Source organism: Rhamphochromis sp. 'chilingali' (assembly GCF_963969265.1).
Source record: "Rhamphochromis sp. 'chilingali' genome assembly, chromosome: 21".
NCBI lineage: Eukaryota > Metazoa > Chordata > Actinopteri > Cichliformes > Cichlidae > Rhamphochromis > Rhamphochromis sp. 'chilingali'.
In genome coordinates, this window is record NC_137949.1 from 30349597 (window position 1) to 30376961 (window position 27365).

At 41.1% G+C, this 27365-nt stretch overlaps 4 protein-coding genes across 7 annotated transcripts; 1 reads left to right on the forward strand and 3 right to left on the reverse strand.

Moving 5' to 3' along the window:
* The first annotated feature begins 615 nt into the window (after nucleotides 1–615).
* dlst (dihydrolipoamide S-succinyltransferase) lies at nucleotides 616–10359 on the forward strand. Its single transcript, XM_080871460.1, has 15 exons — nucleotides 616–770; nucleotides 1524–1557; nucleotides 1640–1682; nucleotides 1925–1986; nucleotides 2267–2341; nucleotides 2425–2480; nucleotides 2786–2894; nucleotides 2988–3158; nucleotides 3318–3403; nucleotides 3523–3620; nucleotides 5676–5806; nucleotides 6208–6281; nucleotides 6370–6453; nucleotides 6707–6874; nucleotides 9649–10359. The coding sequence occupies exons 1-15, from the start codon at nucleotides 708–710 to the stop codon at nucleotides 9781–9783; spliced, it is 1389 nt and encodes a 462-aa protein (XP_080727586.1). The 5' UTR covers nucleotides 616–707; the 3' UTR covers nucleotides 9784–10359.
* Nucleotides 10360–12914: 2555 nt separating this feature from the next.
* Nucleotides 12915–18824, reverse strand: rps6kl1 (ribosomal protein S6 kinase-like 1). Of its 4 annotated transcripts, none has more exons than XM_080871166.1 (12): nucleotides 18638–18824; nucleotides 17841–17937; nucleotides 17481–17653; nucleotides 17078–17202; nucleotides 16786–16878; nucleotides 16564–16611; nucleotides 16020–16152; nucleotides 14445–15887; nucleotides 14260–14349; nucleotides 13681–13763; nucleotides 13508–13603; nucleotides 12915–13412 (listed from the first exon to the last, which is right to left on the reverse strand). In XM_080871166.1, exons 2-12 carry the CDS (start codon nucleotides 17873–17875, stop codon nucleotides 13302–13304), a joined length of 2430 nt encoding a protein of 809 aa, XP_080727292.1. In that variant the 5' UTR covers nucleotides 17876–17937; nucleotides 18638–18824; the 3' UTR covers nucleotides 12915–13301. The 4 variants fall into 4 exon arrangements, with proteins under 4 accessions (XP_080727292.1, XP_080727290.1, XP_080727293.1 ...); XM_080871164.1 differs by having other exon boundaries at nucleotides 17841–17957; XM_080871167.1 differs by lacking the exon at nucleotides 18638–18824 and adding an exon at nucleotides 18446–18625.
* Nucleotides 18825–21024: 2200 nt separating this feature from the next.
* Nucleotides 21025–22765, reverse strand: olfm4.2 (olfactomedin 4, tandem duplicate 2; the record flags this gene model as incomplete). Its single annotated transcript, XM_080870444.1, has 5 exons — nucleotides 21025–21818; nucleotides 21905–22046; nucleotides 22131–22343; nucleotides 22428–22595; nucleotides 22691–22765. The coding sequence occupies 5 exons, from the start codon at nucleotides 22763–22765 to the stop codon at nucleotides 21025–21027; spliced, it is 1392 nt and encodes a 463-aa protein (XP_080726570.1).
* Nucleotides 22766–25245: 2480 nt separating this feature from the next.
* olfm4.1 (olfactomedin 4, tandem duplicate 1) lies at nucleotides 25246–27354 on the reverse strand. The gene is made up of 5 exons (XM_080870443.1): nucleotides 27067–27354; nucleotides 26791–26967; nucleotides 26486–26698; nucleotides 26269–26416; nucleotides 25246–26190 (listed from the first exon to the last, which is right to left on the reverse strand). The coding sequence occupies exons 1-5, from the start codon at nucleotides 27118–27120 to the stop codon at nucleotides 25355–25357; spliced, it is 1428 nt and encodes a 475-aa protein (XP_080726569.1). The 5' UTR covers nucleotides 27121–27354; the 3' UTR covers nucleotides 25246–25354.
* Between the last annotated feature and the right edge of the window lie 11 nt (nucleotides 27355–27365).

Sequence of the window (27365 nt, forward strand, 5' to 3'; positions counted from 1 at the left end):
CTGCAAGTCACACTACAGTCACTGTGAGTTTAATCACTGACTAGCCACTCATGTAATGCCAAAAAAAAGAAACTCCACTGAAAGCTTTTTTCAAACAGAATGGGCCTAAAACGACGGTGAATCTGTTACAAGTAAACTAAAACTGTGGCAAATAGATGTCAAACATGATGCAGGCCTTTATAAATGAACATAAGCCTCAACCTCTTAATTTTTTATTTTTACTAAATAAATTACCACATTTGTCTTTAAATCTAAACGTCGTTAAAATCTTGAGGATAAAGAAGAAAACAGGAGAAGAACAGTGAAAAAGTTTAATATTTTAGGTTAACTACAGATTTAAATATTTAACCAAAAAAATAATTATCTCATTACGTTTTTTTAAAGCTCACCAAGATAAGCTTTGTCAGGTGAAACCCTAAATTATCTGTACCTTACCTTAATTTATTCAGTTCTATATTACTATTTCCGCGTTTACGTTGATACTTGTTGGCTGCCTGCGGGTGTATTCATGGGTGTACTGTGCGTACACAGTTGGGGGAGTAAAGGCTCGGGGGGGGCAGTATGGACTCCCCTACTCCCCCTCCAGTAGGAGCAGTTGGTTTATCCCATAGTACTTCCTCAGTTGTTGCGCGTGCCTAGCTTAGCTGGTCTGTGTGACCGGAGTTTCCCTTCCGCTGACGGGCTGCTGTCACAGACACACACGTACCATGTTTTCCCATTCCCGGTGTCTCACCAGGAATTTTGGCCGATCCCTCTCTGCCATCCGCCAGGTAGGCCGCAACCTCATAAAATGTTGTCTTTGCCATTCACAAGGGAATTGTATCCTGCGGCAATCTCTTCCGTTCATCTCTACCAGAGCTAACGTTAGCATTAGCCGGCTAGTTGCTATAGGCCAAGGAGAGGCCGTAACATTGTAAGCCAAGGACAGTATGACACTTCCGCTCACAAGTACTTGCTGCAGCTTAAAGTTGGAAACCGTACCTTCTGGATGTGTTTGATTTTGCCTTTTGACATACGTGTAGGAGGCTTGTGGTTTAGGCAGAGAGTAGTTGATCTATGTTCATGCAAAATCATTAAAAATGATTTCCACAGAATATGCTAGCTGTAAGCTAATTGTATGGATAACATAGCTAGCTGTCATTTTTCCGAGGTCATGTCAGAAAAGTAAGAGTCTGGTAGTGTAGCTTTCTGTGGCTATGTTAAAAAACTTTCAGTTAATCAAGACAGGTCCAGTTAATATAGACTGTCAGGTTGTTAGTGGGATTAGTAGTAAATAATTAAGCGTTAATGCAGCCAAGAATCCCCATGCTGAACACTCGGTCCAGCTGTCGTTCACTTCATTTTATTGATCATGTCAAAGGTCATCTTACGTCAGTGTGTGGAAGTGACTTTTGACCGCCAGCTTTCTCCAAAACAATTTATTTAAAATTAAAACTGTGGGTACTGTTTAACTTGATGGTGGATATTTGTGCATTTCCAAAGGTTGCAGATGTTTTGTAATGATTGACTTTGTCTTTTTACAGGGGAATAATGTGTTAGCTCGTCGGGCTGCAGCAGGTATGTATACTTACTGGTCAAACATGTTCATCCCTTCTCTAGAGAAGTTCTTTACATGGTTATCTTGTCATTCCTCGAACAGCTCTGTCAGCTAGCAACTCTGTCATCATCAACAGCAACAATGTGTAAGTGCATACACTCTCTAGAGACTGTCTGAGCTACAGTCAGAATATGAGGACACTTTTACAAGAAATATGTGATAATGAGCTGAGTGTTATTCTATTCTTAGCTGGTAAAGTTTAATATAAATTCCATTTATCAGTGTCTCTTTACTTTTTTTTTTAAATTATTCAATAAACACTGCATGCTTCATGCATATGTTTCTTGTCTGATTGTTTTTTTTTTTCTTCCTCCCTTTTATGTTTAGAAAACATAATCCCCGATCCAGTGTCTTCCAAATTCAGTACTTCAGAACATCTGTAGCCTACAGTAAGTATTAACTTGATTTTGTGAGGGCTGTTTAGCATTTAACATATTAGAACAGTGGACAGGGGAGCTGTGGACAGAAAACGGGGGAAGACGCGCAGTAAATATCTTCAAGGGAAGTCGAAACTTGGGCTTATAGGTTATCTGGTCAACCCAGTGATCTAAACTGGCGCCTCAGCATTAACATATTTTAATGTTTCATTTTTACTCTTGTCTAACTGTCACTAAAGCACTTTCACAATACATTGAAATGAATGTCCTTTTACTCGTCTTTGCCCTTCAGGAGATGAAGTTGTCACAGTTAAGACCCCTGCATTTGCGGAATCTGTCACAGAGGGGGATGTGAGGTGGGAGAAAGGTAATGCTTTTAATTCCTAAACATAAACTCATTGTTTCTACTATAGACATTGGCAAGATTGTTACAATGTTTTCTCCTTACAGCTGTTGGAGACACTGTCTCTGAGGATGAGGTGGTGTGTGAAATTGAGACCGATAAGGTAAAACTAAATAAATGTTAAACTAATTCAATATGTTTTTTTTACTGCTGGTGGTTGTTGGACTTTGAGGGCTAGGATATATTTCCTAACTTTACAATCTGTTTTGTATTTACCTATTCAATACAAAAATGTAAGATTGCAATCAAAAGGTGGTTTTTAAATACATTAATTCTTAATTTCACATGTTTTAATTTGGCACGGTTCACCTCGCAAAGGTAGACTGTGTGATATTGGGTTAATATCCTGGAACTTTGTGTATTTCTTTATATATTTTAAGCATTTTTACTGCTTTTCCATGTTATTAGACATCAGTGCAGGTTCCCTCTCCTGCCTCTGGAGTGATCGAGGAGCTTTTGGTCCCAGATGGAGGGAAGGTTGAAGGAGGAACTCCACTTTTTAAGCTTCGAAAAGGAGGTCTGTGGATTTTTGTAAAAAAAAAATTTTTTTATTGATTAAACACACTCTAAAGACTGGGTTGTCATAACTGTTCATATCTCCATCTTTTAGCTGGTGCTCCTAAAGCTGCAGAAACTCCAAAAGCCGAAGCTCCAGCTGCTGCAGCCCCTCCACCGCCTTCTGCTGCCCCTCCACCCCCTCCCCCTTCATCCGTGGGCCCAATTCCCACAGCCATGCCCCCTGTGCCACCTGTGCCAGCACATGCTCTGGACAGCAAACCAGGTTAGTTGCCATCAGACAGACGGTCTGTGTCATGTGAGAACTGTTTTGCTTGACAGCTGCGTTCTTGACCTCCAGCTTACTTGATTAAACGTTGTTTGGTGCTCTTTCAGCAGTTGTAGATTGTATACTGATGTCCTTTTGCCTCATCAATTCTCACAGTTTCAGCCATCAAGCCCACCCCTGCTCCAACTGCACCAGTGGCACAAGCAGAGGGAGGGGCCAAAGCAGCCAGGACAGAGAGCAGGGTAAAGTGCAAAACATGACATTTAGGTGTATTTGAAAATTTCAGAGTTGTTTGATTTGAAGTAGTGTAGAGATGAAAAATATGCAACATAATTCTGTGTGTATTTGTGTTTTTTTTTAGGTTAAGATGAACCGCATGAGACTGAGAATTGCCCAGAGACTGAAGGAAGCCCAAAACACCTGTGCTATGTTGACTACGTTTAATGAGGTCGACATGAGGTAGGAAATTCGAAATTAACTGACCTACATTATTAAACGCTCTGTGCTATTTTAGATAATCAATGTGAAGTGTTCCTTGTTACATGAACACACACAAATGGAAATTTCTAAAGAAAAAAACGACAGACTTTGCAAAGTTTATGAGCCAAACTCTGCAACTGTGCAAACGTGTATTTGTTTGTGGTATTTTGTGTATGTAGTATACATACTGTATCACCGTTAAAAGCCAAAGCAACACTTTCACAAATGGTTATAGATTGGAATCTGTCCAGCAGGAAAAGCTTTTTGAAACCCAATATCCTCTTAAACACTGGAATGTAAATATTTGGTCGTAATTCCATCTAAAACAAAGATAAGAATTGTTAAAACAGGTTTTATTAATTTACAAGGAAATGTTATTGTCTGCACTTGCCCCCTGTGCTGAAGAGGACACTTTGAGGATTTCTTTTCCCCGCAAATGTGTGGTGTCAGCTTTCAGCTATTCAGGGTTTTCTATGTATCCTAATTAGATTGACATCGACGGTCTGGAGGAAGACTTCCCAGGCTAGGGCTCATCTGGAGCCGAAGGAGCTAGTCAGAACAGGAGGCTGGAGCATCTGCAGGGGCCCACAGAGACCTGCGCTCTGAGTGGAAGAGCTGCCTCAACCGATATGGGCTTTTATGACAGCCCAATAAGATTTACAGGCTCTAGAAAGTGAAGATTTTTATCGCTTCTTCTCTCCTTTCTCGGAGAGTCTGTGTCTTGGGAGGGGCTAATTACGTTAGCGGCGAAACCCTAGAGCTTCAACAGGGTTAGATACAGGAAAACAAACAATTAAGAGATACAAGAGGAAAAATGACCAATAGTGAAACAATTAGCAGGCCCAAAGCTTTTTTCTTTTTTTTTTCACTACTATCAGAGCCAACATTCTTTTATAGCCATCAAAAAGCCATGTGTTAAACTTCAGAAGATACAGTATTTAAAACTCTTAAATAAATACAATAGTGGTGCACTTTGTAGTAGAAACTTGCACAACGGACAATTAAACGCTGCTCTTGTTTGTCAGCATGAGAAATAGGTTGTCATACTTTATTAAATTGTAGCTCAAAGCTTGCTAACCATTGGTTCAAAGATGCTGCCTGGCACAGCTCTCTCTGTGTCTCAGGAATTTAGACACAGTCAAGTTAGACCAAGACAACCAGAGTAGTTCTGCAGTATTTTGATCTACTAACTGAACTCTGTCAGCGTTAACTGAGCTATAACCACTTAACCAGAAGAATCCTCAAACGTGGTCTGCACAGACACGTAGACGCTATCCTTCAAAATTCATAACTCTGCTGGTGCTAGAATGGCCAACATGAGCCACACTAAACAAGCTAGCTATTTAAATTATATTGTATAAAACCATGTCGTTTAAATGGCCTTTAAAATCTTATGCTAAATTTGTACAGACAATGTTTATTCATGTTCCTTTTAAATGTGCTCAAGTTTGGAGTTTGTTTTTACTGTTAGACTAGTCAGGTAGTGTTTTTCTTCTTTTTTTATCACTTTGTAAATTAGTCAGCAGGAATAATTTCGTGCCTTACTAGCATGAGTCATGGATTGTCTGCTGCTAAATACTAGTGAAATCCTCAGAAAACCATTAACTTAAAAAAATAAAACTACTAAAAAAACTAAAACTACTACTAATCAAGTCAATCAGGGATTGTAATACCATAGAAATGATGGCATTTCTAAGTAGAATATATATATATATATATATATATATATATATATATATATATATATATATATATATATATATATATATATATATATATATATATATATATGGCCATTACATTATATTTTTGGTTATGCACCACCTTTTTGTTTTTAAAGAAATCAAGTTTTTTATAAATATTTTACATCTTTTCATTCATATTTAATGTGAATATATATATTCAAATACTGAGATCTTGTTAGACTGCACCAGTTAGAATTCCCTCCTTTTTTGGATTCCATCAAATCCAGTGTCTGTAGGCTTGAACTCTGCTTAATCCCCAAGTTGATGATTTTTTTGTTTTTTTCCACAGCAACATCACAGAGATGAGGAAGACTTACAAAGATGCTTTCCTGAAAAAGCATAACATGAAGTTGGGCTTCATGTCTGCATTTGTGAAGGCTGCTGCCTACGCTCTTTCTGACCAACCTGCTGTTAATGCCGGTATAGATCAACCTCAAAAGAATGAGAACCCTTACTTGGTGGTATCAGTTTCGCACCACTGCTTTGCATGTTTGGTATCAAGTCATAGCAAGTATGTGCGGTGAAGAAAAAGATTTAAGTTTCAGTATCTTTCATTGCCCAACCACAAAACCGACTCTAACTTATTTACTGCTCCTAGACCACCCTGACCTATTTAGATAGACCTCAGTGAAACATGGGTGGTCTATATTTCTGCCCTATCTATAATTGTCTGTGGGTTTTTCTTGCCATGAGTTTTTACTTGCATGTAAGTGAAAATGGTACATAAGAAAGGGAACTTTTGGTTGCATGTAGTAGTGGAGATTCATAATTTAAATCTGCATGTAGATTTTCAGTAAGTCTTTCTTGTTTTGTGTTTCCAGTAATTGATGACACAACCAAAGAGATTGTGTACAGGGACTATGTTGATATCAGTGTGGCTGTGGCTACACCAAAGGTAAGACAAGTGAATTTTATGGTCGAGCTCATTGTGAGTGCTTGATGGCTCGTTTCTGAAATCTGACTCACGTGACTTTTTCTTTCAGGGTTTGGTGGTTCCTGTAATACGAAATGTCGAGGGAATGAACTTTGCTGATATCGAGAATGCCATCAATTTGTTGGGAGAAAAGGTAAGATTGTGAAACATTAAAAATTTTGTTATAGTTTGTTCCTTTTTTCTGTTTCTTTTCTAAAGTTTTATTGTTTTACATTGTTTTATTTACTGTTATATTGTTTTTATATTCCCATTTTCTGTGTTGTAAAGCACTTTGTGATTTTTATCTGTGAAAAGCGCTATATAAATAAATTTTACTTACTTAAATCCTTGTTGGTAAAGAGTTTCTATCCATGCGTTTCCTCATTATATAAATTATGCGTTCTTAGGCCCGTAAGAATGAGCTGGCTGTCGAGGACATGGATGGAGGAACTTTCACCATCAGCAATGGTGGCGTGTTTGGGTCTCTGTTCGGCACCCCTATAATCAACCCACCGCAGTCTGCTATATTAGGCATGCATGGCATCTTTGACAGACCAGTTGCAGTCGGTGGAAAGGTTTGTGCTCTCATTATTAAAAAGAATCATGCATGACAGAATCACTATTTAATGAAAATGTGCTGATAAATCTCTTTGAAAGGGTACAGCTTGGTTTATTTATGAATCAGGTTTAACCTTTGTGCACATATCTCACTAACATGCATTGGTCTCCAACTTGTCTGGGGAGAAACTTCACATTTAACTTAATATGTACAAACAATAGTTTTTTTTTTATATACCGGTACATAAAAATCACTGTAGTGCATACACATTGTGTCAGTAGTTATCTGCTGAATAATATGGTGCTCCACGGTCTGAGTATAGAGTGGCCTGGGGGGGGGGTTTAATTACCCTTTGTACAGACTTCCTGTTCTCAGTCGTGCCCCCTGCTTACCAAACACCCAGCCAGCAGGAGAGCCACTGAGGAATAGTAGAGGGCCAGCAGCAGCTTCTGGTCCAGGTTATTCTTCCTCAGGACAAGGAGGAAGTGCAGCTGCTGCTGGTCCGCCTTTACCAGGGCATTTGTGTTGTGGGTCCAGGTGAGATCGACTGAGATGGTGATGCTCAGAAACCTGAAACCTTAAGTTGGAAAAAGGATCCCACCTGTTCTACATTTATAACATTTATAAATGTTTTTGGTGTTTTACTGCCAAAACTCAAATATAGTTTTGAAACATACAAATATGAGAATGTAAATACATTAGAAAAGTGGGAAATAGGAATGATTCACATTATGAAGACTGTCCATTGTTTTGTTTTTTTTTGTTTTTTTTCACATGTACAGTAGAGTGACACTGATCGGGCATAACATTATGACCACCTGCCTAATTTTGTGTTGGCACCCCTTTTGCTGCCAGAACAGCCCTCATCCTTTGAGGCATGGACTCCACTATACCCTTCTCCAAAGTGTCTGGCACCTAGATATCAGCAACTTTAAGTCCTGTAAGTTGTCAGATGGGGCCTCCATGGGTCTGACTTGTTTGTCCAGGATGTCTCACACATGCACGATTGACTTGAGATCTGGGGAATCCATTTTTGCTCCGTGGCAGGGTGCGTTATCCTGCTGAAACAGGCCGCAGCCATCAGGGATGACTGTTTCAATGAAAGGCTGAACATGGTCTGGAGCAATGTTTAGATAGGTGGAATGTGTCAAAGTAACATCCACATGTATGACAGGACCCAAGGTTTCCAGCAGAAAATTGTCCAAAGCATCACACTGCCTCTGCCAGTTCCCATAATGCATGCTGTTGTCAGGTGTTTTCACAGGATAAGCAACCAGGCCACCTTTTTCCATTGCTCTGTGGTCCAGTTCTGAGGGTCACATGCCCACTGTTGGCGCTCTTATGTTGTTAACAGAGGTCAGCATGGGCACCCTGATGGTCTCCAGCTATGCAGCCCCATATTCAACAAACTGCGATTGCAACAAGCTCAACGTCAAAAAGAGTAAAGGTCGCTCTCGAGTAGGACTGCACGATTAATCGTTAGAAAATCGCGATCTCGATTCATACTTATGTGCGATCTCATTTCAAAAAGACGACGATTGTACCGCTTTTTGATCCGGGATGTAATCTGCATGAAAACAAGCGCTCACTCTTCCTGCTCAACAAATGACAAGGGCGGAGCCTTATACCACGTGATGCAGAAGCTGTGCTGTGTGATGCTAAAATTAGCAGGGAAAACCAACGGAGAGCACGTCAGGGATGACGAGAAAGTGACAGTTTTTATGTTCAGTCTCAACTGTTATGAAGTTGATGTGCAGTTAATAAGTGCAATAAATATTTATATTGGAGAAAAAAATCGTGAGAGAATCGTGATCTCAATTCTAAGCCAAAAAATCGTGATTCTCATTTTATGCAAAATCGTGCAGCCCTACTCTCGAGGATGCCGCTGTTCACATTTTGGACCCGAGAAGACACATTCGGTAAAAGACGCCATCTACGTCCACTGTAAATGGCTGTCACTGAAAAGAGGTGGTGGGTAACAACACCAACTGCCAGCCATCTAAAGTGTGCTCTTGAGATCCCTTCCCACGGTCCTCAAACCCCATTCACATCTTGCGTTAGGTGACCTCAATAGGCCACATGATGGGGTGGGGCAAGGTCTGATAGTGGTTTCACCTGAAACCTTGGGTGGTATAACCCACACCTTTTTTTTAACACTTTGGCTCACATGATTTATAGTGGGTCAACAACCACCTCCTAAGAGACGACCCCCACTAGGGTTTAGTACCTGGGCCTCTCTGGCTTTTGGTTTTTCATTTTAAAAAGTTAAAAAGAAGTTTGCTGAACTTCTTTAAGCGCTTACCATGACCTGGATGACTGAGAACCTACACAGACAGCTCGTCTGCCCAAACAGGCCAGCCTTCGTTTCTCATGTGCATCAGTGAGACTTGGCAGCCCATGACCCTGATCGCTGATTCACCACTATTCCCTCCTTGTATCACTTTTGATTGATAGTGACCACTGCAGACTGGGGATACCCCACCAGAGCTGCAGTTTTGGAGATTCTGTGTTGTCAAGGCATCACAATTTTCCTGCTTCTAACACATCAACTTTGAGGACACAATGTTTACTTGCTCACTAATATATCACACCTTAACAGGTGCCATGCTGAAGAGATAATCAGTGTTATTCACGTCACCTGTGATTGGTCATAATGCTGTACCTGATCAGTGTATATCATTATGACTCCTCTCTCTTTTTTATTAAACAAATTTTTATGTACAATATTATCAAGTAAGTTAAGTTAAGTCTTCACTTTCTTCATCATTATCGTTTGGTTGTGTCTTGTAGGTGGAAATCCGTCCAATGATGTATGTTGCCCTGACGTACGATCATCGGCTGATTGATGGAAGAGAGGCTGTCACTTTCCTGCGCAAGATCAAGTCCGTGGTGGAGGACCCCAGGGTGCTGCTCCTTGACATGTAAACCTCTGTGAACTCCAGGCCCAAACAAACAAACCACCCACACAAATAGTGGCTGTACTCATCTGACGAACATTACTACATGTAATTTTGTAATGTGTTGTTGTATTGGTTAACTACAGGGGGAAAAAAAGAAGACAACACTTGGGTTGTGCAATGGACATTTGCAAAACTAGCAGTGATAAAGGGTTTTGTGCTGCTGTGGAGAATTGTTGGGGTCTGGGGTTTCTGGTGCTGGTCTATAGATCAAAAAAAGAAAGAAAATTGTCATACTGATGTGCGCCATATGTCGTTTTCTACATAGGACTGAAAGATTTTCAACTTATTGTGAGACGAATGGCAGACACAGTTAAAACTCCATAGATTAATTTTATTGTTTTAGCAGAGAGAAAAACAAAGAGCACATATTGGGCTAGAAACCAAGAAAAGCTGTTCTAAAATCTCCAAAGTGATGAAGTCCTCAGAGAATTTACGCCACCTGCTCAGAATAAAAGAAAAACGGTCTCGTTTTGCTGTGTAAGAAAAACTATTTAAGAAAAAAAAACATTTTAAACAATAAAAGCTGAATTACTCGACTGTAGTCCTTGTCTGGGTTTGTTTTATTCCTTCCAGATTAACCACAAGGAATAGATGGCTTAGAAAGTAGCTGATTGACGTGTTTCAAATGAGGGGTGGATATGTTGCTTTGTAACATGAATGACAAAAATATGGGATGTAATCCAGCCCAGTGGATGGTTGCAGAGAGAAAAATGTTTGAAATGTCCACTGCAATTTACACCAGAAAACATGGCTGCAAGTGCTTCAGAACCGATTGCTTTGCATAGGTTTTGGTCAGAAATGCCAGATGTCTGACTCATTGTTAGCTTGAAGGCGGCCTTACTTACAAATTACCCGTGACCTGCCTTAGTACGCACAAAGGTCTGTAGGCCAAAGCGCCATGCTGACACACTGCTTTGAGTTATGACAGTAGTGTTCCTTTGTAATGGCACATTGTGTATTTTTTATTTTATTAACCTTTATTTAACCAGGAAGATCCCATTGAGATTAAAAACCTCTTTTTCAAGGGAGACCTGGCCAAGATAGGCAGCAGCAGATGTCTCACAGTTACAGAAATTATTCAAACACAGGCAGCAACATCACACATAAGTGAAAGAATACAAATAAAATAAAATAAATAAAATTCAAAAACAAAAAAAGTCAGTTAAAATGACAATCAATAAAAAGCTTGTTAGAAAAAACTAAAATCCATTTAAGATAGTAAAAACAAAAAAATACCCCAAAAATTCAAAGCAGACATTCAACAAGGAGACATGCTGCTGCCATCTTGGACTGTGGACATGCAAAATGTATGCATGTATCCAGGCAGAAAGAATCCTGAATAACCAGTTATTTTTCTGAAGACATCTCAAGCTCTTAATGTGTTTTGTTGATTTAATGTGAACTTTTTAAGAATCCAGTTGTAATTCTACTAAAAGAAAGTGGGAGATGTTGGCAAAGGATTTTGAAGTTGGAGCTGCCAGGCAGTAGGAGGAGAGACCAGAGAGAAGATTCATTGATGCAGTGGAGGAGCACATGAGAAGGACTTGTGTGACAGAAGAGAATGAGCTGCTGTGTTGACCCCTAAAGGCACCGGCTAGAGGAAAAATGCAGAGTAGTTTTAAATTTCTGACCCATTTGAGATCAAGTTGCACTTCATGTGACTCATGTGGGGGCGATACCATCTGTTGTAAATAACTTGTTTATCCTAGTTTCTGAACATACACTCACTGGCCACTTTATTAGGTACAACTTGCTAAGAATGGGTTGAACCACCTTTCAACTTAAGAACTGGCTTAATTCCCCATGACATAGATTCAGCAAGATGCTGGAAACATTTCCCAGAGACTTTGGTCCATACTGCCACGATAACATCACAGGGCTGCTGCATATTCATTGGCTGCACACCCATGACACAAGTCTTTCATTCCACTACATCATAAATGTGATGTATTGGACTGAGATCTGGTAACTGTGGAGGCCACTGTGGATACTCAAACTAGCCCCCGTGTCACCAATAACTGCACCATGTTCAAAGTCACTTAACCCACCTTTATTTTCCCATTCTGATGCTTGGTTTGAACTTAATAATAATGGATACTTTATTGATCCCCATGGGGAAATTACTTGTTTTTCTCTGCATTTGACCCATTCACTCTGTGAAGCAGTGGGCAGCCCACTAAGCAGGCGCCCGGGGAGCAGTGTGTAGGGACGGTACCTTGCTCAGGGGTACCTCAGGGTAGCCGTTAAGTGGATTCGAACCGCCGACCTTCCGATCATGGGGCGACCACTTTACCTACTGAGCTATCCCTGCCCCCCTTGACCACGTCTTCATGCCTAAAAGCACTGAATTGCTGCCACGTGATTGGCTTATCGGTTTAATGTTTGGGCTAATGTGCAGTTTTAACAGGCTTACCCAACAAAGTGATCAGAGAGTGTAGGTATCCATGTCAATACCTGTACATTTTGAGTCATACTGCTGCAAATCTAATCTCAATAGGTTTAATGTATCCCTGATAGTATTACTGTTGTTTTAAAATTGTGGAGCCTTAAGACTCAGTGACAGACTTTGTGAACAACAAGGATACACAACTCCTGAAGGGAAGGAACTGTCAACTTAAATGTAAGTTTCAGAGTGGTCTGTGGAGGTCCACAGCTATGGAGTGAACTTGAAAGCACAATAAAAACCCTTCTCTGTCTTTAAAAAGTGTTTTGCACCGTAGCCCAGTCCACACCCTAATGAATCTACACTTTTCATATTTTCATGTGTCACTATCAAGAGATGTAATCATTTCATGATATGATACTTTAGGATCTAGTTTAGTATGAGAATGCATGTTCAAAATGATATATTTTAGGTATTATGCAAGTATTTGCTGGTGTTTTGGGTCCCTGGTTATGAGCCCTGCATATCTTTTGGGGAGTCCCACTTCACAAATGGCTACTTTATATGTAATCATATTTGAAAAAGTTTAAAATTCATTTGAATAAACCAAAACTTAAAATTGTGCCAATCTTTGGACGTAGTAATGGCCTATTTATGAATGATAACCCAAAATGACAAAGGCTTTATAACAGGAAGGGATGTTCAAAGAAGATGTAACAATTTATTGCCTATTTATTCATTCTTCATTATTGTTTTTCTACATCAAGTAGTCCAAAATTAGTAATTTTTTCAATTGTCACATGTTAGGTTTAGTTGGCATCGGTTTTCATGCACGGTGATACTGAACTTGTAAAACTATCAAAATGACATCAAATATATATTAAGTTACATCTCAAGGGTTTAAAATAATCCATCTTGTTTCACTGTCCATGTGACAGTTCACCATTTTTGTTTCAGTTTTTATTTTGTCATATTTCTTTGGGAAGCACAAAATTCAAATGAAACCAGTATGCGGCGCTACAACTGTTAGGGCCACGTTAGGATGCTCGGATTCAGCCCAGTGTTTCAAGTCCAGTGTAACACACAGGGATCATCTCCTGCTAGCAGCTCAGAGCCTTCCAGGAAACTCCATTGAAGAAGGGATGACATTTGATGTCACTTACACCCCCACCTCCAGAGCCAAGGCGATAACCAGCATCGAACTGGAGCAACTGTAAGTGAAAATGAGTAGAAACACAGTTTAAAACTTTTTGAATACACTCTTTATAACAAAAGCCTTGCAGATCTTTCAACCCTTAACTCTAACCTCGGTAAGCAGAGAAGCGGCCGCGGTGCTCAGGTGGTCGGGGATGAGCAGCTGAGTGTGGGAGTGGATTCCTGCTGGGTGGAGCTGCCACAAAGGCTGCGGGAGAGTCAGAACCAATATTTTGCAGGGATGGTACAAAACTTATTAATATGCTTGGAGAGCGTTTAGCTTACCATTCCTGTAAGAAGTTCGAACAGCAAAGCCCCAAGACTCCACCAATCGCAAGACTCTGTGATCTGGGACACTCCGCCAATTTCTGTCAACAAACATCAAGCTGAGCTGAGTTCAGGTATCACTGATGTTTCCTGAAGGTGTGTTTCTTGTTATCGCTTTATATTCACTTGCAATGTGTCGAGTTGGTTGAGATGAATTTAAAAGGCTCTACAGCTGAGTGAATGTGGCTCAGCCAATAGAGTGGCCAACTGCCTAATTGGAACGTTGGTGGTTTGATCCCTGGCTGCTCCAGGCTGTGTGGCAAAGTATTTTTGGGCACGACACTGAACCTCTAAGTTTGTCCTGATGCTGGATCACAGTGTGAATGGTAGACAGAGAGCACTTAGATGTAGAAAAATGTCCTTGTGTGAAGGTGTTTTGTATAAGAAGAGTAGAAAAGTGATATATAGAGACCTCTCCACTTACCATGAAGTACCCAACTTCTTGTTCAGGACAAAGTGGACCAAATGGACATTGCCACTAGGTGGCAGTTTATGCTAAGGAGTAAGCAAGGGTGCCAGCTTAGAGTGAAGTCTTACCGGGAGCACAGTACATCTGTTCCATGGATTTGGAGCTGATCTCTGACTGAACCTCACTCCACTGGCTGAAGAACGTCAAACACACCTTTCCTGTGAAAACATTATAGCAAATTAAACTCAAATACAGCACAAATTGGGTTTTTTATCATGTGGTCTTTGACAGTTGCTAGATTTGATAGCGTTACCGTTGCTAGTGAGCAGAACATTTCTAGGGTTAAGATCCCGACACAGGATGCCTTGCTGATGCAAACTCTCCAAGGCCAACAAGATCTGTGCCCCCCAGATGCGCACTTCATTCTCAGGAAGCCCCCAACAGGTCTGCATGGCCTTATCTGCAGCCCCGGGTGACTTGATAGGGAACCGAGGCAGATGGCACCACCCATCCACCTCTATGATCTGGTCTTCTCTTTCACCATCTGGTCTTTCTGGTTTTATAAAACCATCCACATCCTCTCGCTTCCTGTTGGGCGGGGCATCATGAGGGCCAGAGGAGAACCAGCCTACAGATGATCCCTTTGTTGTAGGTGCACGCTTCTCTCCAGGGCTTAGCAGCTCACGGGCTTCCTCTACTCCTTCTTTTGCCTCACTTGAGCAGGCTTCCCCTTTATTACTGAGCCCTGAAAAAGCCAAAGGAACCCTGGAAAACATGTGCTTTTTTTCTGTAACACTGAGGCAGAGTGAAGCTGAGGAAGGCCAAGAACTGTCCGAGGTGATCTGTGTATCTCTGTGGTCAGAAAATACTACTCTGTCTGTACTTCTGATAACTACCATTCCATTTCTTTCTTCCACAGTGGGACTGCTGCGTTCCTGCTTTGTGTTTAATTCTGCTGAGTTTACACCTAAAACAGATCCCTGGGGAGAGCCATTCATATCCCATGAAGCCCTGCCATGGATCTGGGTTTGGCAATGAAGAGGAAGATGCAAGATGGCAGGACTAGAACTCAAAACATTTTCACCGTTTTGTGACCCTGCTTTAATAAACGAGTCCAGATTCGTATGAGGTGCAGTTCGTTCTAGGGATAAATCAGCGTCAGTCAGTGCATAGGGGTTTGTTTTCTCACAGTTGTGCACTGGATCCGCAGCTTTCCAAGCCACTTCGAATTCGGAGCTGCACTCTATCAGCCCCATTCCAGGTTTCTTTTTATGGAGCTCCGACATGACGTCGAGAGCTTGACTGACACGAGCGCAGGAGAGAGGAAGAGCTGGCTTTTCCTGAGTTTCGCTGGAGTGCAAACACAAACTAGGAGCTGGTGGATGGATGTGAGTTTTGACCTGTGTCCTCGTCGGGCCAGACAGCAGAGTGAGCCGATCAAGCTTGGTGTAAAAAGACGCCGCCGAGCGTGTGTTCTGCAGACAACCCGTCTCTTCGATGTAGGAGTGAGTCCCGCAGCTCTCCAGTCGCTGCTGCGTCTCATCCCACGAGGTAGGGAAGTCTGCGTCGGGGCTTTCGTCGTTTAGTTTCTCAGGAATCACCGCTGCACTTCTGCTCTGCTGGTAGTCTGCGCTGATTGCAGGTGAGGTCCGGCTGGTCTTCAGCTTGGTGTTATGATGGCGAGAAGCGAAGCATTCTGGGTGTTCCTTGGCCTTCTCGTTCCTCAGTTTATGCAGCTTGGAGAAAAGCCTCCCACCTACAGAGAAGGAGCAATGCAAAAAACAAACAAAACAAAAGAAAAAAACCCTCTATATTACACTCCATTACTGTTACCAAAAATCCATCCACATTGTTCCAGCAGCAGTGAGAGCAGTGGTTAAACGCTCACCTTTGACATGCTCCAAATGCAGATACACAGCATCCTCACTGACGTAATATCTTAGCAGCTTAACCATGTATGGCACCCCTTGAGGAATGATGGTTGGCTGGTCCCTGCTCTCCCAGCTAGACTTAACCAGGCTCTGGAACATAATGAGCATGACTCATATAGTTATATATAAATTAGCATTTTCTAGATGAGAAAGACGCAGGTGCATTATTACTCATTCAGGCGTAGATTAACCACTGCTTGGATTGACCCTGTAGGTCCAAGTGCCTGTCTGCTGCAATGTCTATCTGTACACTGAAATATGAGGTGCACTAGCACTGGCTAAAAGGGTGAGAGCTCTTAGCCTTGATTAATGTGGAGTGATACTCTGGGAGACAATCAGCATCGACTAGCCTGCAACAGAATACAACAACGGTGTTGCTGCTAGACAGCCACCCTCCCCCTCAAATCATCTCAACTATCTGTGGACACGTGTTGGCCAATGGATGTGTTTTTATAGGTATAATTTTGTTGATCAACTGGCTACTATAGAGCGCACACTCACCTTTACCACAAATGTCTCCTTGTTGACCATACTTTGCACAATTAGGACCTTAAGAATGAGAAATAACACCTTTAGCCTTCCACATAAAAGCGGGTAAATTATTACAGCAAGTTTCAAGGTTGGAGCGCAGTTGATCATTGACACTTTCACTGTGTGCTACAAGGAGTGCAAAAAGGCAAAAGAAACAATAAAAATCAAAATTAAAACAAAAGTCTTTCATACCTTGTCAGCCACACCCACAACCTTACACATCTCCAGATCCTCCACGGGTGAACTCAGGTGTCTGATTGGACGGAACCTCAGACTGCTGTAGCCCTGATGACACAGAAATCAACCGGATCTCAAGTAAGAATTTGAAACTTGGTTTGTGATAGTAGGCACTAAATGTTTTGTCCTTTGAGAAGAGTACAAGCAAGGACTGCTGAGCTACAATATGTTACAACCCTGCATACAGATCAACAAACAAGATGCCTTTTTTTCTTCTCTTAAAAGCAGCAAAGGATGATTGTCTTACCCCTAAATGAGAGCTCCCTTTCCCCAGGTTATCCTGTAGATGTGTTATAAAGATTTCTTCTGCTCTCTTCAAATACTGGGTTGTTTTCCTCTTCACAGCCTCCCGACGATCCTTGTTCGGATCCACTGCAAAACAATTAAACTCAGTCTCACACCAGTAAAAGTGGGTAAAACCTTGGCTTTGGGAATATATTAAATGCCACAAAGTACCTTTGATCTATAAAACAGCAGCACACACCTAAAATATTTGGCCAGCAAGCAAATCTGTGCTTAACCTTTGGTTTATGACTTCCTGTTTTTATACTCGTTCACATCTTCCCATCACATGTCTTGTGCAAACATGCATTTCCATGTTCCCTATTCACTCTGTCACGCAGAAAAGAGACCAGATATTTTCCACTTACATTGAACCCCATTTAGCAGCAGGTCCACGCCGTTCTTGTAGTAACTGAAAGCTGCCTCATAGTCCTCATTCACCTCACTGTCCAGTGCCATGCGGATCTGCTTGGCCGCCTCCACCAAGTAATCTCTTTTTGCCATCACTTCTTCTTTTGGACCCGTCAAGGTCCAGCTGGGCCTGTGCATAGCAGGGAAAGTTAGACATTACTCTTAAATAAATGGAACTATATTTAAATATAGTTGAGATATGAGCAAACTGCCTAATCACAGAAACAGAAACTGAATATAAAACTTGGGTATGTTAATCACACTGCTGCTGTGAGGCTTTTAAAATGATATTAAAACAACACAACCATTCAGATTACCTTTGCTCTTCAGTCTTATCAACAGCAGGGCTCATCTCTGCCCTCGATCACTGGAATCAGAGCGTGTCTGCTCCCAGTGACTCCAAAACGTGGGTCTCTGCAGAAAGGCATGATCATCTGAGCGAGCACAAGCAAAGAGTTAACCGTCAGAGCAGAACAGGAAGTGAGTGCAGGCTTTGCTCTTCTATTTGTGATGAATGGAAAGAAGCAGAGCAGAAAATGTCCAAGATGACAGAGAGATGACTCAGAGCACTGAGGCTCATAGCTGTATGTCTCATAAATGCAATGTTTTTTCCTTAAAATATGATAAATACGCAAAGGCTTGCCTGAAAAAGGTGTAGACACAAGGACTCCCAACTGTACATGCTATAAAAACTGGGGTAATCGACTCGCACAAATCACATGACAGTGATCACTTCCAAGGAGCAAAAGTATGTGCTAACAAGAGGCTTGATTAAATTTTTAGTATGCCATTTATAACATTAAATGAATGAATTATCAGGCTGCATGCGGAGGCTATGGCTCAAAAGAAAACCTTCTATATATGAAAATCCTATATCCCCCCTCCAGTTCAGTCTACACTGAAACATCAGAGCCATACACACCCCATCCAGCCGTGGAGGCGTCATCATCTGAGAAGTGTGAGCCACACAGACCCATCTGCAGTCTCCTCCATTATAATCCATCATCTTCACAACATTCACCTCATAGCCAGTAAGCTAGCAGTGTATCATGATACATAAGTGCACTAACACCACAGAAAACACGTGTAACCCGCACAAATGCACGCTGTGTACCTGATGCAAGGCGAGCATGGCCTGGACCCTCCGCCCCAGCAGCATCAGCAGCAGCAGCAGCAGCAGCCCGTGTCTTTAGCAACCAGAACACATCATCCCACAAGCAGGACAGGAGGAGAGAGCTCAGGCGAGGCTGCTGATTGGCTGAGCATGATGTCACTTTAGGGTACCATTCCACACACAGAGACCACTTCCCCCCTGTCATCCTGACAGATGCTAGAGGATTTAAAGAGAGAGTGCTGTATTTGTGTTGACTGACTGAAGGCTATTTTCAGCCCAGATTTATTTATTTATTTATGTAATTAAAAATAATGGATTTTCCTCAGATTTCTCCAGACAAATCGCATTTAAAATTATTCATTTTATACAACAATCGATTATTTTATTTTTTTAATGTCGACCATGTACAGTTAATGAAAGGTTCCTCCTGTTTAGAATTGATAAGCTGCTGGGTTTTGGTGGGTACTTGGTACCAGATGGAGCCACGCTCCAACCAGAGCACAAAGGCAAGTCCTCCCCCACCCCCTCCCCCACCCAAGGGAGGGATTGGGTTACGGAAGTGGGAGGAAACTCCAGCATGTCCCTGGAAGAAGGGGGAGAAAGAGGGGCATAAGATCAAATGCTGTAACCTTATCCAAAAGGGGAGGGGTATTAGTCACCACAGAGGTTTTTTTTTTTAACCCATCCACAATTAAATTAAATCAAATCAAATTTTTATTTTGTTTTAATTCAAACTGAAGCAAAATAACCCAGTTGAATGATAAACTTTGATTTTAGCACAATGTAAGACAACATTTATGACAATCACAATACAGGAGACCAAGAAGATATCCGGGTGTTGAATGTTTCATGATAGGAACCATGATGTCACTGTGTTTGTAGATCGTCTGATTAGTGGGATTGTATGCAAGCTGACAAATTTCTCCTGAAATATCTGTAAGATGATTCTCACTTCCCTCAGTGTCATAGGTAGTAGAACTTCAAAGTATCTGGCCTTGTGACATAGATATCGTTTCCCACGGCGATCGTGGCTCAGGAGTTGGGAGTTCGCCTTGTAATCAGAAGGTTGCCGGTTCGAGCCCCGGCTCGGACGGTCTCGGTCGTTGTGTCCTTGGGCAAGACACTTCACCCGTTGCCTACTGGTGGTGGTCAGAGGGCCCGGTGGTGCCAGTGTCCGGCAGCCTCGCCTCTGTCAGTGCGCCCCAGGGTGGCTGTGGCTACAATGTAGCTGCCATCACCAGTGGGTGGATGACTGGATATGTAAAGCGCTTTGGGGTCCTTAGGGACTAGTAAAAGCGCTATATAAATACAGGCCATTTACAGTTACAGGCATGTACACAGTTGTTGTCTTTTGTATTTCGGTTTTATTGAAAGAGCAGCATTAAAGACAAAGCAGTTGTGCTCTTGCTTGAAGAGCTTCTAACGTATTCAGATGTGACAGCTGCTGTTATCTGTAGTCTAATACTCCTCTTATTATCTGTGACATCATTTCATGGCCATAAACATTTTATTAGAACAGCATCACTGACCCTTGAGATTAGTGCACATGTGTGCATTATGCATACTATCCTTGGACTACTACAGGTCCATGACAGGGTTCCTGTTGTTTGTTTTCTTTATTTAATCTGATGTATGAAAAAAACAGAATTAAAAGAGGATTATGGCGAATCTTTATCTTAGTACTTATGGTGAGAAACTTGAGTTTTTAGTATCAGAAAATAAATCCTGTATGAATTCTGTGAAATGTGTGTATATGTTTATTTGCATCGCATGATAACAGCTTATCTTCAGCTGCAGTTTAAAACAGTTTATTATCTCCTTTAAACTCCTGTAAACTCTCCAGTTACATGAAAGAACTGCTCAATTAGTTCACTTTGATCAATGAAAGCTAAAGTGATTAATCTGCAGTAAAAATCACATTTTATACTCAACTTTATGCGCATGTTAAATTCTGATTGTGAGTCTTAATGCCCAGCCGCAGATAGAGCACACAGTTATTTAAACCCCTGTTTAACATGTGAACACTGGACAAATGTGCACCACTGTGTCCCTATTTGTCATATTTTGGTTCATGTTTTTCTATTGGACTTGTGTGCAAAAATGTTTATCTGAATACAGTAAGAATTGTTTTATCAAATTCATGCATTTTTTCCTGTTTCATTTGATTATCTAGAACTATTTTAAATCTGAAGCTAAATTTGTGTGGCATAATTTCATAATGATATAATTTATGTGCATAGACAATTGTTCACTTTATTTGAATGCTTCAGTTTGATTTTATTCAGGAAAAGATGGCCAAAAGCCAGTGCATCACAGAAAACACAGGGCATAAGAGATTACAGAAGACTCGTATCGATCACAATACGGCAGATGACCGAGAGATAAAATTATTCTTTGTCAAATTTCACATTATAGGACACATAATAGCCATTGTTGTACATGTAGAGTTTCTGGTCGGTGGGGTTGTAGTCCAGGTTGGTGTATTTGTCCTGGAACTTCTGGAACTGAATACTGAGGTGTTTCTCCTCCTTGGTCTTCGTGTCAAATGCGTAGTAGATCTCCTCTGTGGCAACATCCACTGACCTGGTGGCATACATAACTCCACAGGCCATGAAAGAATTACCCACCATCTCCTTAAACACACCAGTATTCCACTGATCTTCAACACCAAAAGATTTTTCTTCTATCTTAGCAATGACAATTTTCCCTTTGCTTGCCTCTGAAGCATACATTACCCACATTCCATTTTCATCAGCTGCAAAGTCTAAGAACTGACTGGCTGAGTAACTGTAAGAGAACTTCGAACTAGCGGCTGAGATCACTCTGTAGTCATATGTGGAACTGGTCAGGTTCAGTTTGGCCATACTGAGAGGTGCGTTGCGCTGATAGTATAGGCTGTTACCGTGAACAATAAAATTGCTCCCAAGCCCTGCCCACCCGTTTGGTGTGCGATGGTGTTTGAATGCAGACCTCAGAATCAGCTTATCATAGTTAGAGTACAAGTAAAAGTCACTGATTGAAGGGGAGCTGTATGCACCAAAGAAGTACATGGACTCAGAACCTCGAAGAGGTTTGGAGTCTTTTCCCCAGCCCCCATAAATGGAACCTGGGGTCAGATGAGCATTCAGCTGAAGCACCATTGGCTTGCTGAGGGCCAAGATTCCCGTGTGATTGCAGTTACCTGAAGAGAAAAATAAGCATGTTTAAAATTATTAGTAATGTCAAAACCGTACACCAGCGTTAATCCAGCCAAGGCAGTGGCCTTACCAATATCTGGATTGATGAGCTCCTGCTCCTTCTGGCAGTCCTCCAGCTTCTTCTGCAGCTTAGCCAGCTCAATGCGGAACACCGCCAGGTTGCTCTCATCATAACTCTCCAGTTGGTTCACAATGAGGGTCATGTTGTGGATCTACAAAGCACAGAAAGACAGACACATAAATTAGGTGCTCTTAAAAATAAGTCATTTGCATGTAAGTTCAAACGCAGTTTTTACCTCAGTGTACAGGCTGTCAAATATGGGTGAGGAGGAGTTGAGAGAGTTTTTGAGCTGAGATACCAGAGCCTCAAATTCTCTCAGCTCAATCCTGAGCAGCTCAAAGTCCAGTTTGATGTATTTGTCAGGACTGCTTTCCAGTATGTTCACTCTAATTGTCAGCTCAGTTAGGTCCTGCAGGTAGACCGCCAGCTTAGCCTCAAAGCCCACTATCTGGAAGGGTGAAAAAAAGCAATGTTAATGTCTTACTACAGCATATGCTTTCAAATGTCACATAATTATTTAGTCCTACTGCACCTTGTTCATTTGGATTTCCACTTCCAACATCAGATCTTTAGTGACTTCTTGCATGTGCTCAACCCGGTCAGCAGGGAAGGTTGTGTCAGGCAGAAAAACATGGCAAACACACTGACCTGACTCACTCACTGATGCCGTTACATTTCCAGACTCCCAGTCCTCCACTGGCTAAAATTAAAAAAAACAAACAAACAAAAAAACATTCAAAAGACATAACTAATCACTGTGCCTGCATGCTTTATTAGAAAAGTAAAGACACTTACAATCCAGGCCAAAACAGGGCTGAGGGCTGGCAGGAGCAGCAGCAGAAGAGCTGGCAACATTATGTCTCTGTTCATCTCTCAAAGGTTTTCTCCGTGGCTTTCTCAGAGTGTTTTTAAAGGTAGCTCTTATCAGACCATCTCAAACACCTTCTCTCTTCACAAATTTATTATCTTAGTCCAACATACACTCAGGCATTGTATTTGTTTGCTTATGACAAGCACAGAGTAATCCGCCACGTCACGTTTAATACAAATGTGGGGTGCGGATGAGAAGCACAGCATGTGTTGCTGCTGTGTTGTTATGTTTATGACCTGACAATTTGGACAAGTATTCATTCTATGATCCCGAGTCCTGTTTGCACAAAGGCAAACACAACTTTTTTTAGGAGTAGATTGCTGTAAGTCATAAAGGTTTTTTAGGACATCGTCCTAAAAGTGTGAAGTCACAAGTCCATTAAAATGGAGCAACTTATACTTCTCCATCTATGCCAGTAATTGCAAGTGACTTGGGTGGAGTTTTTGAACACCGTAGTTTGTGAACTTTGAATAAAATGCTGACTCAGCTCAATAAAATCACTATGTTTGACAAACCTATCTGAATCAAAATGCTGGTTTAAAGATTTCCTCATTAAATAGCATTAGAGTTTAAATGTATTAATAAAAGGCAGATGATACTCGAATGCATTTTCTTGTGAAAAGCTGACTGTGAGTGATTGAAAATCAATAAAGAAGGCAGTAATTGAAGACTGTAAACGAGCAGAGACAAGTGATAAAGCCACTGCTCTCATGACACAAACCTCTGAGGGCAGAAGGACTCACTGGATCATTAGATGAAGTATGTGTGAATCAGTCAATTTGGGCTTTACAGTTACCAAATGTACCAAGTCTACCAAAAGTATTTTCTATATCAGACATGATCACGTCACTCAAAGAAAGAATTTCCAGTAACTGAAGCACTTTGGATTTAGTTTATTTTTTTTGTAACAATTTCAAATGTTTGCCCTCATTAAGGTCTTTTTTGTTGAACAGCTATGGGAGATTTTGCCTGTTAGTGTGTGGTAGCACCTCACCTGTGAACTAGTTCACTATATGAACTAAATGATTTCTGCCTTTCTTGCTTTGACACACAAACATATTTATGGGGCTTTTATTTATTTATTTGTTTGTTTGTTTGTTTGTTTGTTTGTTTGTTTATTTCACATATTTTTGAACTCTTAAATATGTTTTCACAAAAAAAAAAACACCCTGCTATTTGTCATATTAGAAAAACTGAAAAACACTGAGGGACAATCTTGCAATGACAATTCGAATGAGTTCTTGAACAATCTTCAGACTTGGCGTTCACACCTGTAAAGTTTTGAGACGACTTGATTTCATGATGAGATACAAACATGGACTTGCACAAAGACTCAAGAGGTGAAACAATACCAGGTGTGAGAAATATTGATCTTTTTTTATTATTTATGTGGTATCAAGTCTGAATGTCTCCATCCCATATATGCCTAAGAATGCCCTCTAGTTTATTTTGTAAACACGATAAAGTTCAGTGCAAGGTGGGATCACGTTTGTTATATGCAGGAATAGAACCCTGTGTTGGGTGTCTCATTTACCCAATTGCAGAATAAGTTCTCTCTCCCTGAGTCACATTTTTTTCGATATTTACAGATAAGAAACTATGTTCGTCAGAGTATTTTAAACTTTCCATCTCTTCCAGAAGGGGGGACCAATTTTTAAGCTCCTTCTGGGCTCCCCGAACTCTAACAAGTTGGTTTCTGGTTTTGTGAATGTTTTTCCAGAGTATTTGAATTCTAAATCTGACTTTGTGAAGAATGCATGGGAGGAGCTGGGTTTGCAAATTGGGGATGAGGCGTGGGAGAGGAGTCCGTGTAGGAATCATCATTGGAAATGGGGTAGGATGTATTCTCTGACTGTAGCAGTTTTTAGTCAAGTTACTGCACATACAGGATGATTATTCCATTGCACTTTAAATGCAGACATGCATACAGTGGTTCAGTTAGATCATTTATGACTGCAGTCAACACAGATGTTATAGTTTTGTATGTTCAAGGAAGTTTTATTTTTATTTCATTTTGACATTTTGTTTCTAATTCTGCATAATTTCAATTTCCAGGGTGGATTTCCACATTTGAGTTTCATTTTTATTGTGGGAAAATGTTTAGTTGAGTTTGGATAAGTTTCAGTGTTAGTTTTTTTTTGTTTGTTTGTTTTTAATCTTTTTAAATTTTACTGAATAGAGGGCAAACATCTGAGGCAAGATTGAGGAAAATGAGTACAGGTGTTACAATAAAAATATAGGTTTTGAAACCGTGGACTCACACTCTTGTAGACATGCCTATCAATGATTTGTCAGGGAAGTTATAATAATTACAAATATTGTATTAATAGTTAGCAAACTAACTAAAACAACAGATATTACCTCTACAGTAGAATAGAAGTGTTTGAAGGTACAATTAAGAACCATTTTTATTTTAATTCTGTTTTAGTTTTCAAAGTTCACAAAAAAAGACACTCATGACACTTGTGTGATGCTTGAAATCATTTATTAACAATCAAGAAGGATTAGGAGGTCATTACTCGACAAGATGAGACAATAGTTGGCTCATTCATATGATGTGATACTTCAGAAAATATCAGATCTTCAATTTAGGTTAAAAGAACTTGTGGCGCCGTGGTGGTCGTAGCCACAGCTGTGTGGTTAAACCACAGGTGATACTGGACATAGTAGCCATCATTGTACATGTAGAGCTTCTGGTCAGCGGGATTGTAGTGCAGGTTTGAGTACTTCTCTTGGAACCTCTCAAAGGGAATACTGATGTAAGTTTCCTCTTTGGTTTTAGTGTCGTACTTGTAAAATATCTCTTCAGTGATGGTATCGATTGTCCTGACCGCATACAAAGTGCCACAAACCATGAAGGCATTGCTCACACCCGGCTTGTAGATACTAGTCTCCATTTTCTCCTCTATCCCAAAAGACGCCTCATTTATTTTAGCAATGACCATCCGACCGGCAGACTGCTGTGTGGCATAGGTCACCCACAGCCCCGTCTCATCGGCAGCAAAGTCAAAGTTCTGACTGGAAAAGTATGCATAAGAGAAGCCTGAACTAGCCTTGGGGATCACCCTGGACTCATATGCCATTGTGGTGAAATTCAGTTTAGCTAACCCAAACGGGCTGTTGATCTGATAATACAGAGTGTTGTCACGGAAGATAAAATTGGTTCCTGTGCCACGCCAGCTGGTTTGTAAGCTGTGATGCTGAAAGTGGTTTCTTAAAATGAGGTTCTTGTAGTTAGTGTAGAACCTGATGTCAATAATGGAGGCACTTGTATACCCAGAGTACCAGTACATGGACTCTCTGTCTGGAATAGGTTTTGAATCTTTCCCCCATCCACCAAATTTGTAGCCAGCATTTAGATGGGCATTCAGTTGGCTTACTATGGGTTTGCTGAGCTTGGTGATACCAGTGTGTGCACATGAACCTGCAGAAGGAGACGAAAATTAGGTTGCAATCACAAAAACAGGGATTACAACTGGAATGACGGTATAAGTGAGCTTACCAATGTTGGGGTAGAAAAGCTCCTGGTGACGTCTCTCACACTCCTCTAGTTGCAGCTGCACCTTAAGGCATTCTCGGCGTGTCACCAGAATTAAATTCTTGTCGTAGGTCTTTTCCAGCCTGTTCAGGGTCTCCACCATGACTGTAATCTGAAAGATAACACAATGGATCTCCACTGCTTCTGCTGGCTTTTAAAACACCTTCAGCTCGGGACATACCTGTACACGCAGGGATTTAAGGACAGCAGTGGAGCCGTTGATGGAGAGCTGCAGGTCTACAATCAAGGCCTCCACTTGTTTAATCTCAATCTTTATCTCATTCCGTTCACTTTCACTGTAGCCATCAGGATTCTCCTCCATTTTTTCAATTTTTGCTGTGAGTTTTACGATCTTTTCTTCATATTCTGTCACTTTGATTTCATATTCCCCCAGCTGAAATTTAATTGGGAAAAAAAACATTCAAAAATGTTTTTTGTCACAATTATGCAATCTTTTAATGCACACGTTCCCTTGTGACTAAATACCTTGCCCATTTCCAGCTCCAGTTCATGTGAGATCTCCACTGCTGTCTGCTCTATCACCACCAGATCACCTACAGGAAAAGTTGAACCGGGCAGGAAGGCGTCACAGGAGCACCTTTCACCACCTCCACCTCCGGACTCATTTCTTGGATTCCCTTCACTCCACACGCTCCTCACTCCCTAAAAAAGAGTTAGATGGAAGAAGTCGTCTCACTTAAATGTGTACGGAGCTTTAAAGAATAAAGATGAATCGCTTGATCTACCTCATGCCATGCGTACCTCCCAGGCAACCGTGGAGCTCAGCAGTGCTGAGAAATACAGAGTGACGATCATTCTGCTGCAGTCAGAGTGGTTATGACTGAGATAGGTGGATCATTTGAATTTATAGATCCTCCTCCATCATATCAGAGGACACAGCACCTGTCTCAGTTCACAGAATTATTAGTTGAGGAACATGCCAGGATATAATGCTCGTTCTTATCTACAGCAAACAGAAATTAACGTCAGATGTTTGTTTACAATTATCCTCAAGAGTGTGGGCTCGCATGAGAACACCATTCCCGAATACCATGATGAAA

Excerpts from the sequence above, each read along its gene's own strand:
- rps6kl1 (XM_080871166.1), bottom strand. The coding sequence starts at position 17,875 with ATGAGCCCTGCTGTTGATAAGACTGAAGAGCAAAG. Across the intron at positions 17,203-17,480 it reads GCTGCTAAATGGGGTTCAAT|TGGATCCGAACAAGGATCGT; the intron begins GTAAGTGGAAAA and ends ATTGTTTTGCAG. Across the intron at positions 13,604-13,680 it reads TCGAACTTCTTACAGGAATG|CCTTTGTGGCAGCTCCACCC; the intron begins GTAAGCTAAACG and ends ACTCTCCCGCAG.
- olfm4.1 (XM_080870443.1), bottom strand. The coding sequence starts at position 27,120 with ATGATCGTCACTCTGTATTTCTCAGCACTGCTGAGCTCCACGGTTGCC. Across the intron at positions 26,417-26,485 it reads TTAAATCCCTGCGTGTACAG|ATTACAGTCATGGTGGAGAC; the intron begins GTATGTCCCGAG and ends GTTATCTTTCAG. Across the intron at positions 26,191-26,268 it reads GCTTTTCTACCCCAACATTG|GTTCATGTGCACACACTGGT; the intron begins GTAAGCTCACTT and ends CTCCTTCTGCAG.
- dlst (XM_080871460.1), top strand. The coding sequence starts at position 708 with ATGTTTTCCCATTCCCGGTGTCTCACCAGGAATTTTGGCCGATCCCTC. Across the intron at positions 1,987-2,266 it reads CAGAACATCTGTAGCCTACA|GAGATGAAGTTGTCACAGTT; the intron begins GTAAGTATTAAC and ends TTTGCCCTTCAG. Across the intron at positions 6,875-9,648 it reads CAGTTGCAGTCGGTGGAAAG|GTGGAAATCCGTCCAATGAT; the intron begins GTTTGTGCTCTC and ends TGTGTCTTGTAG.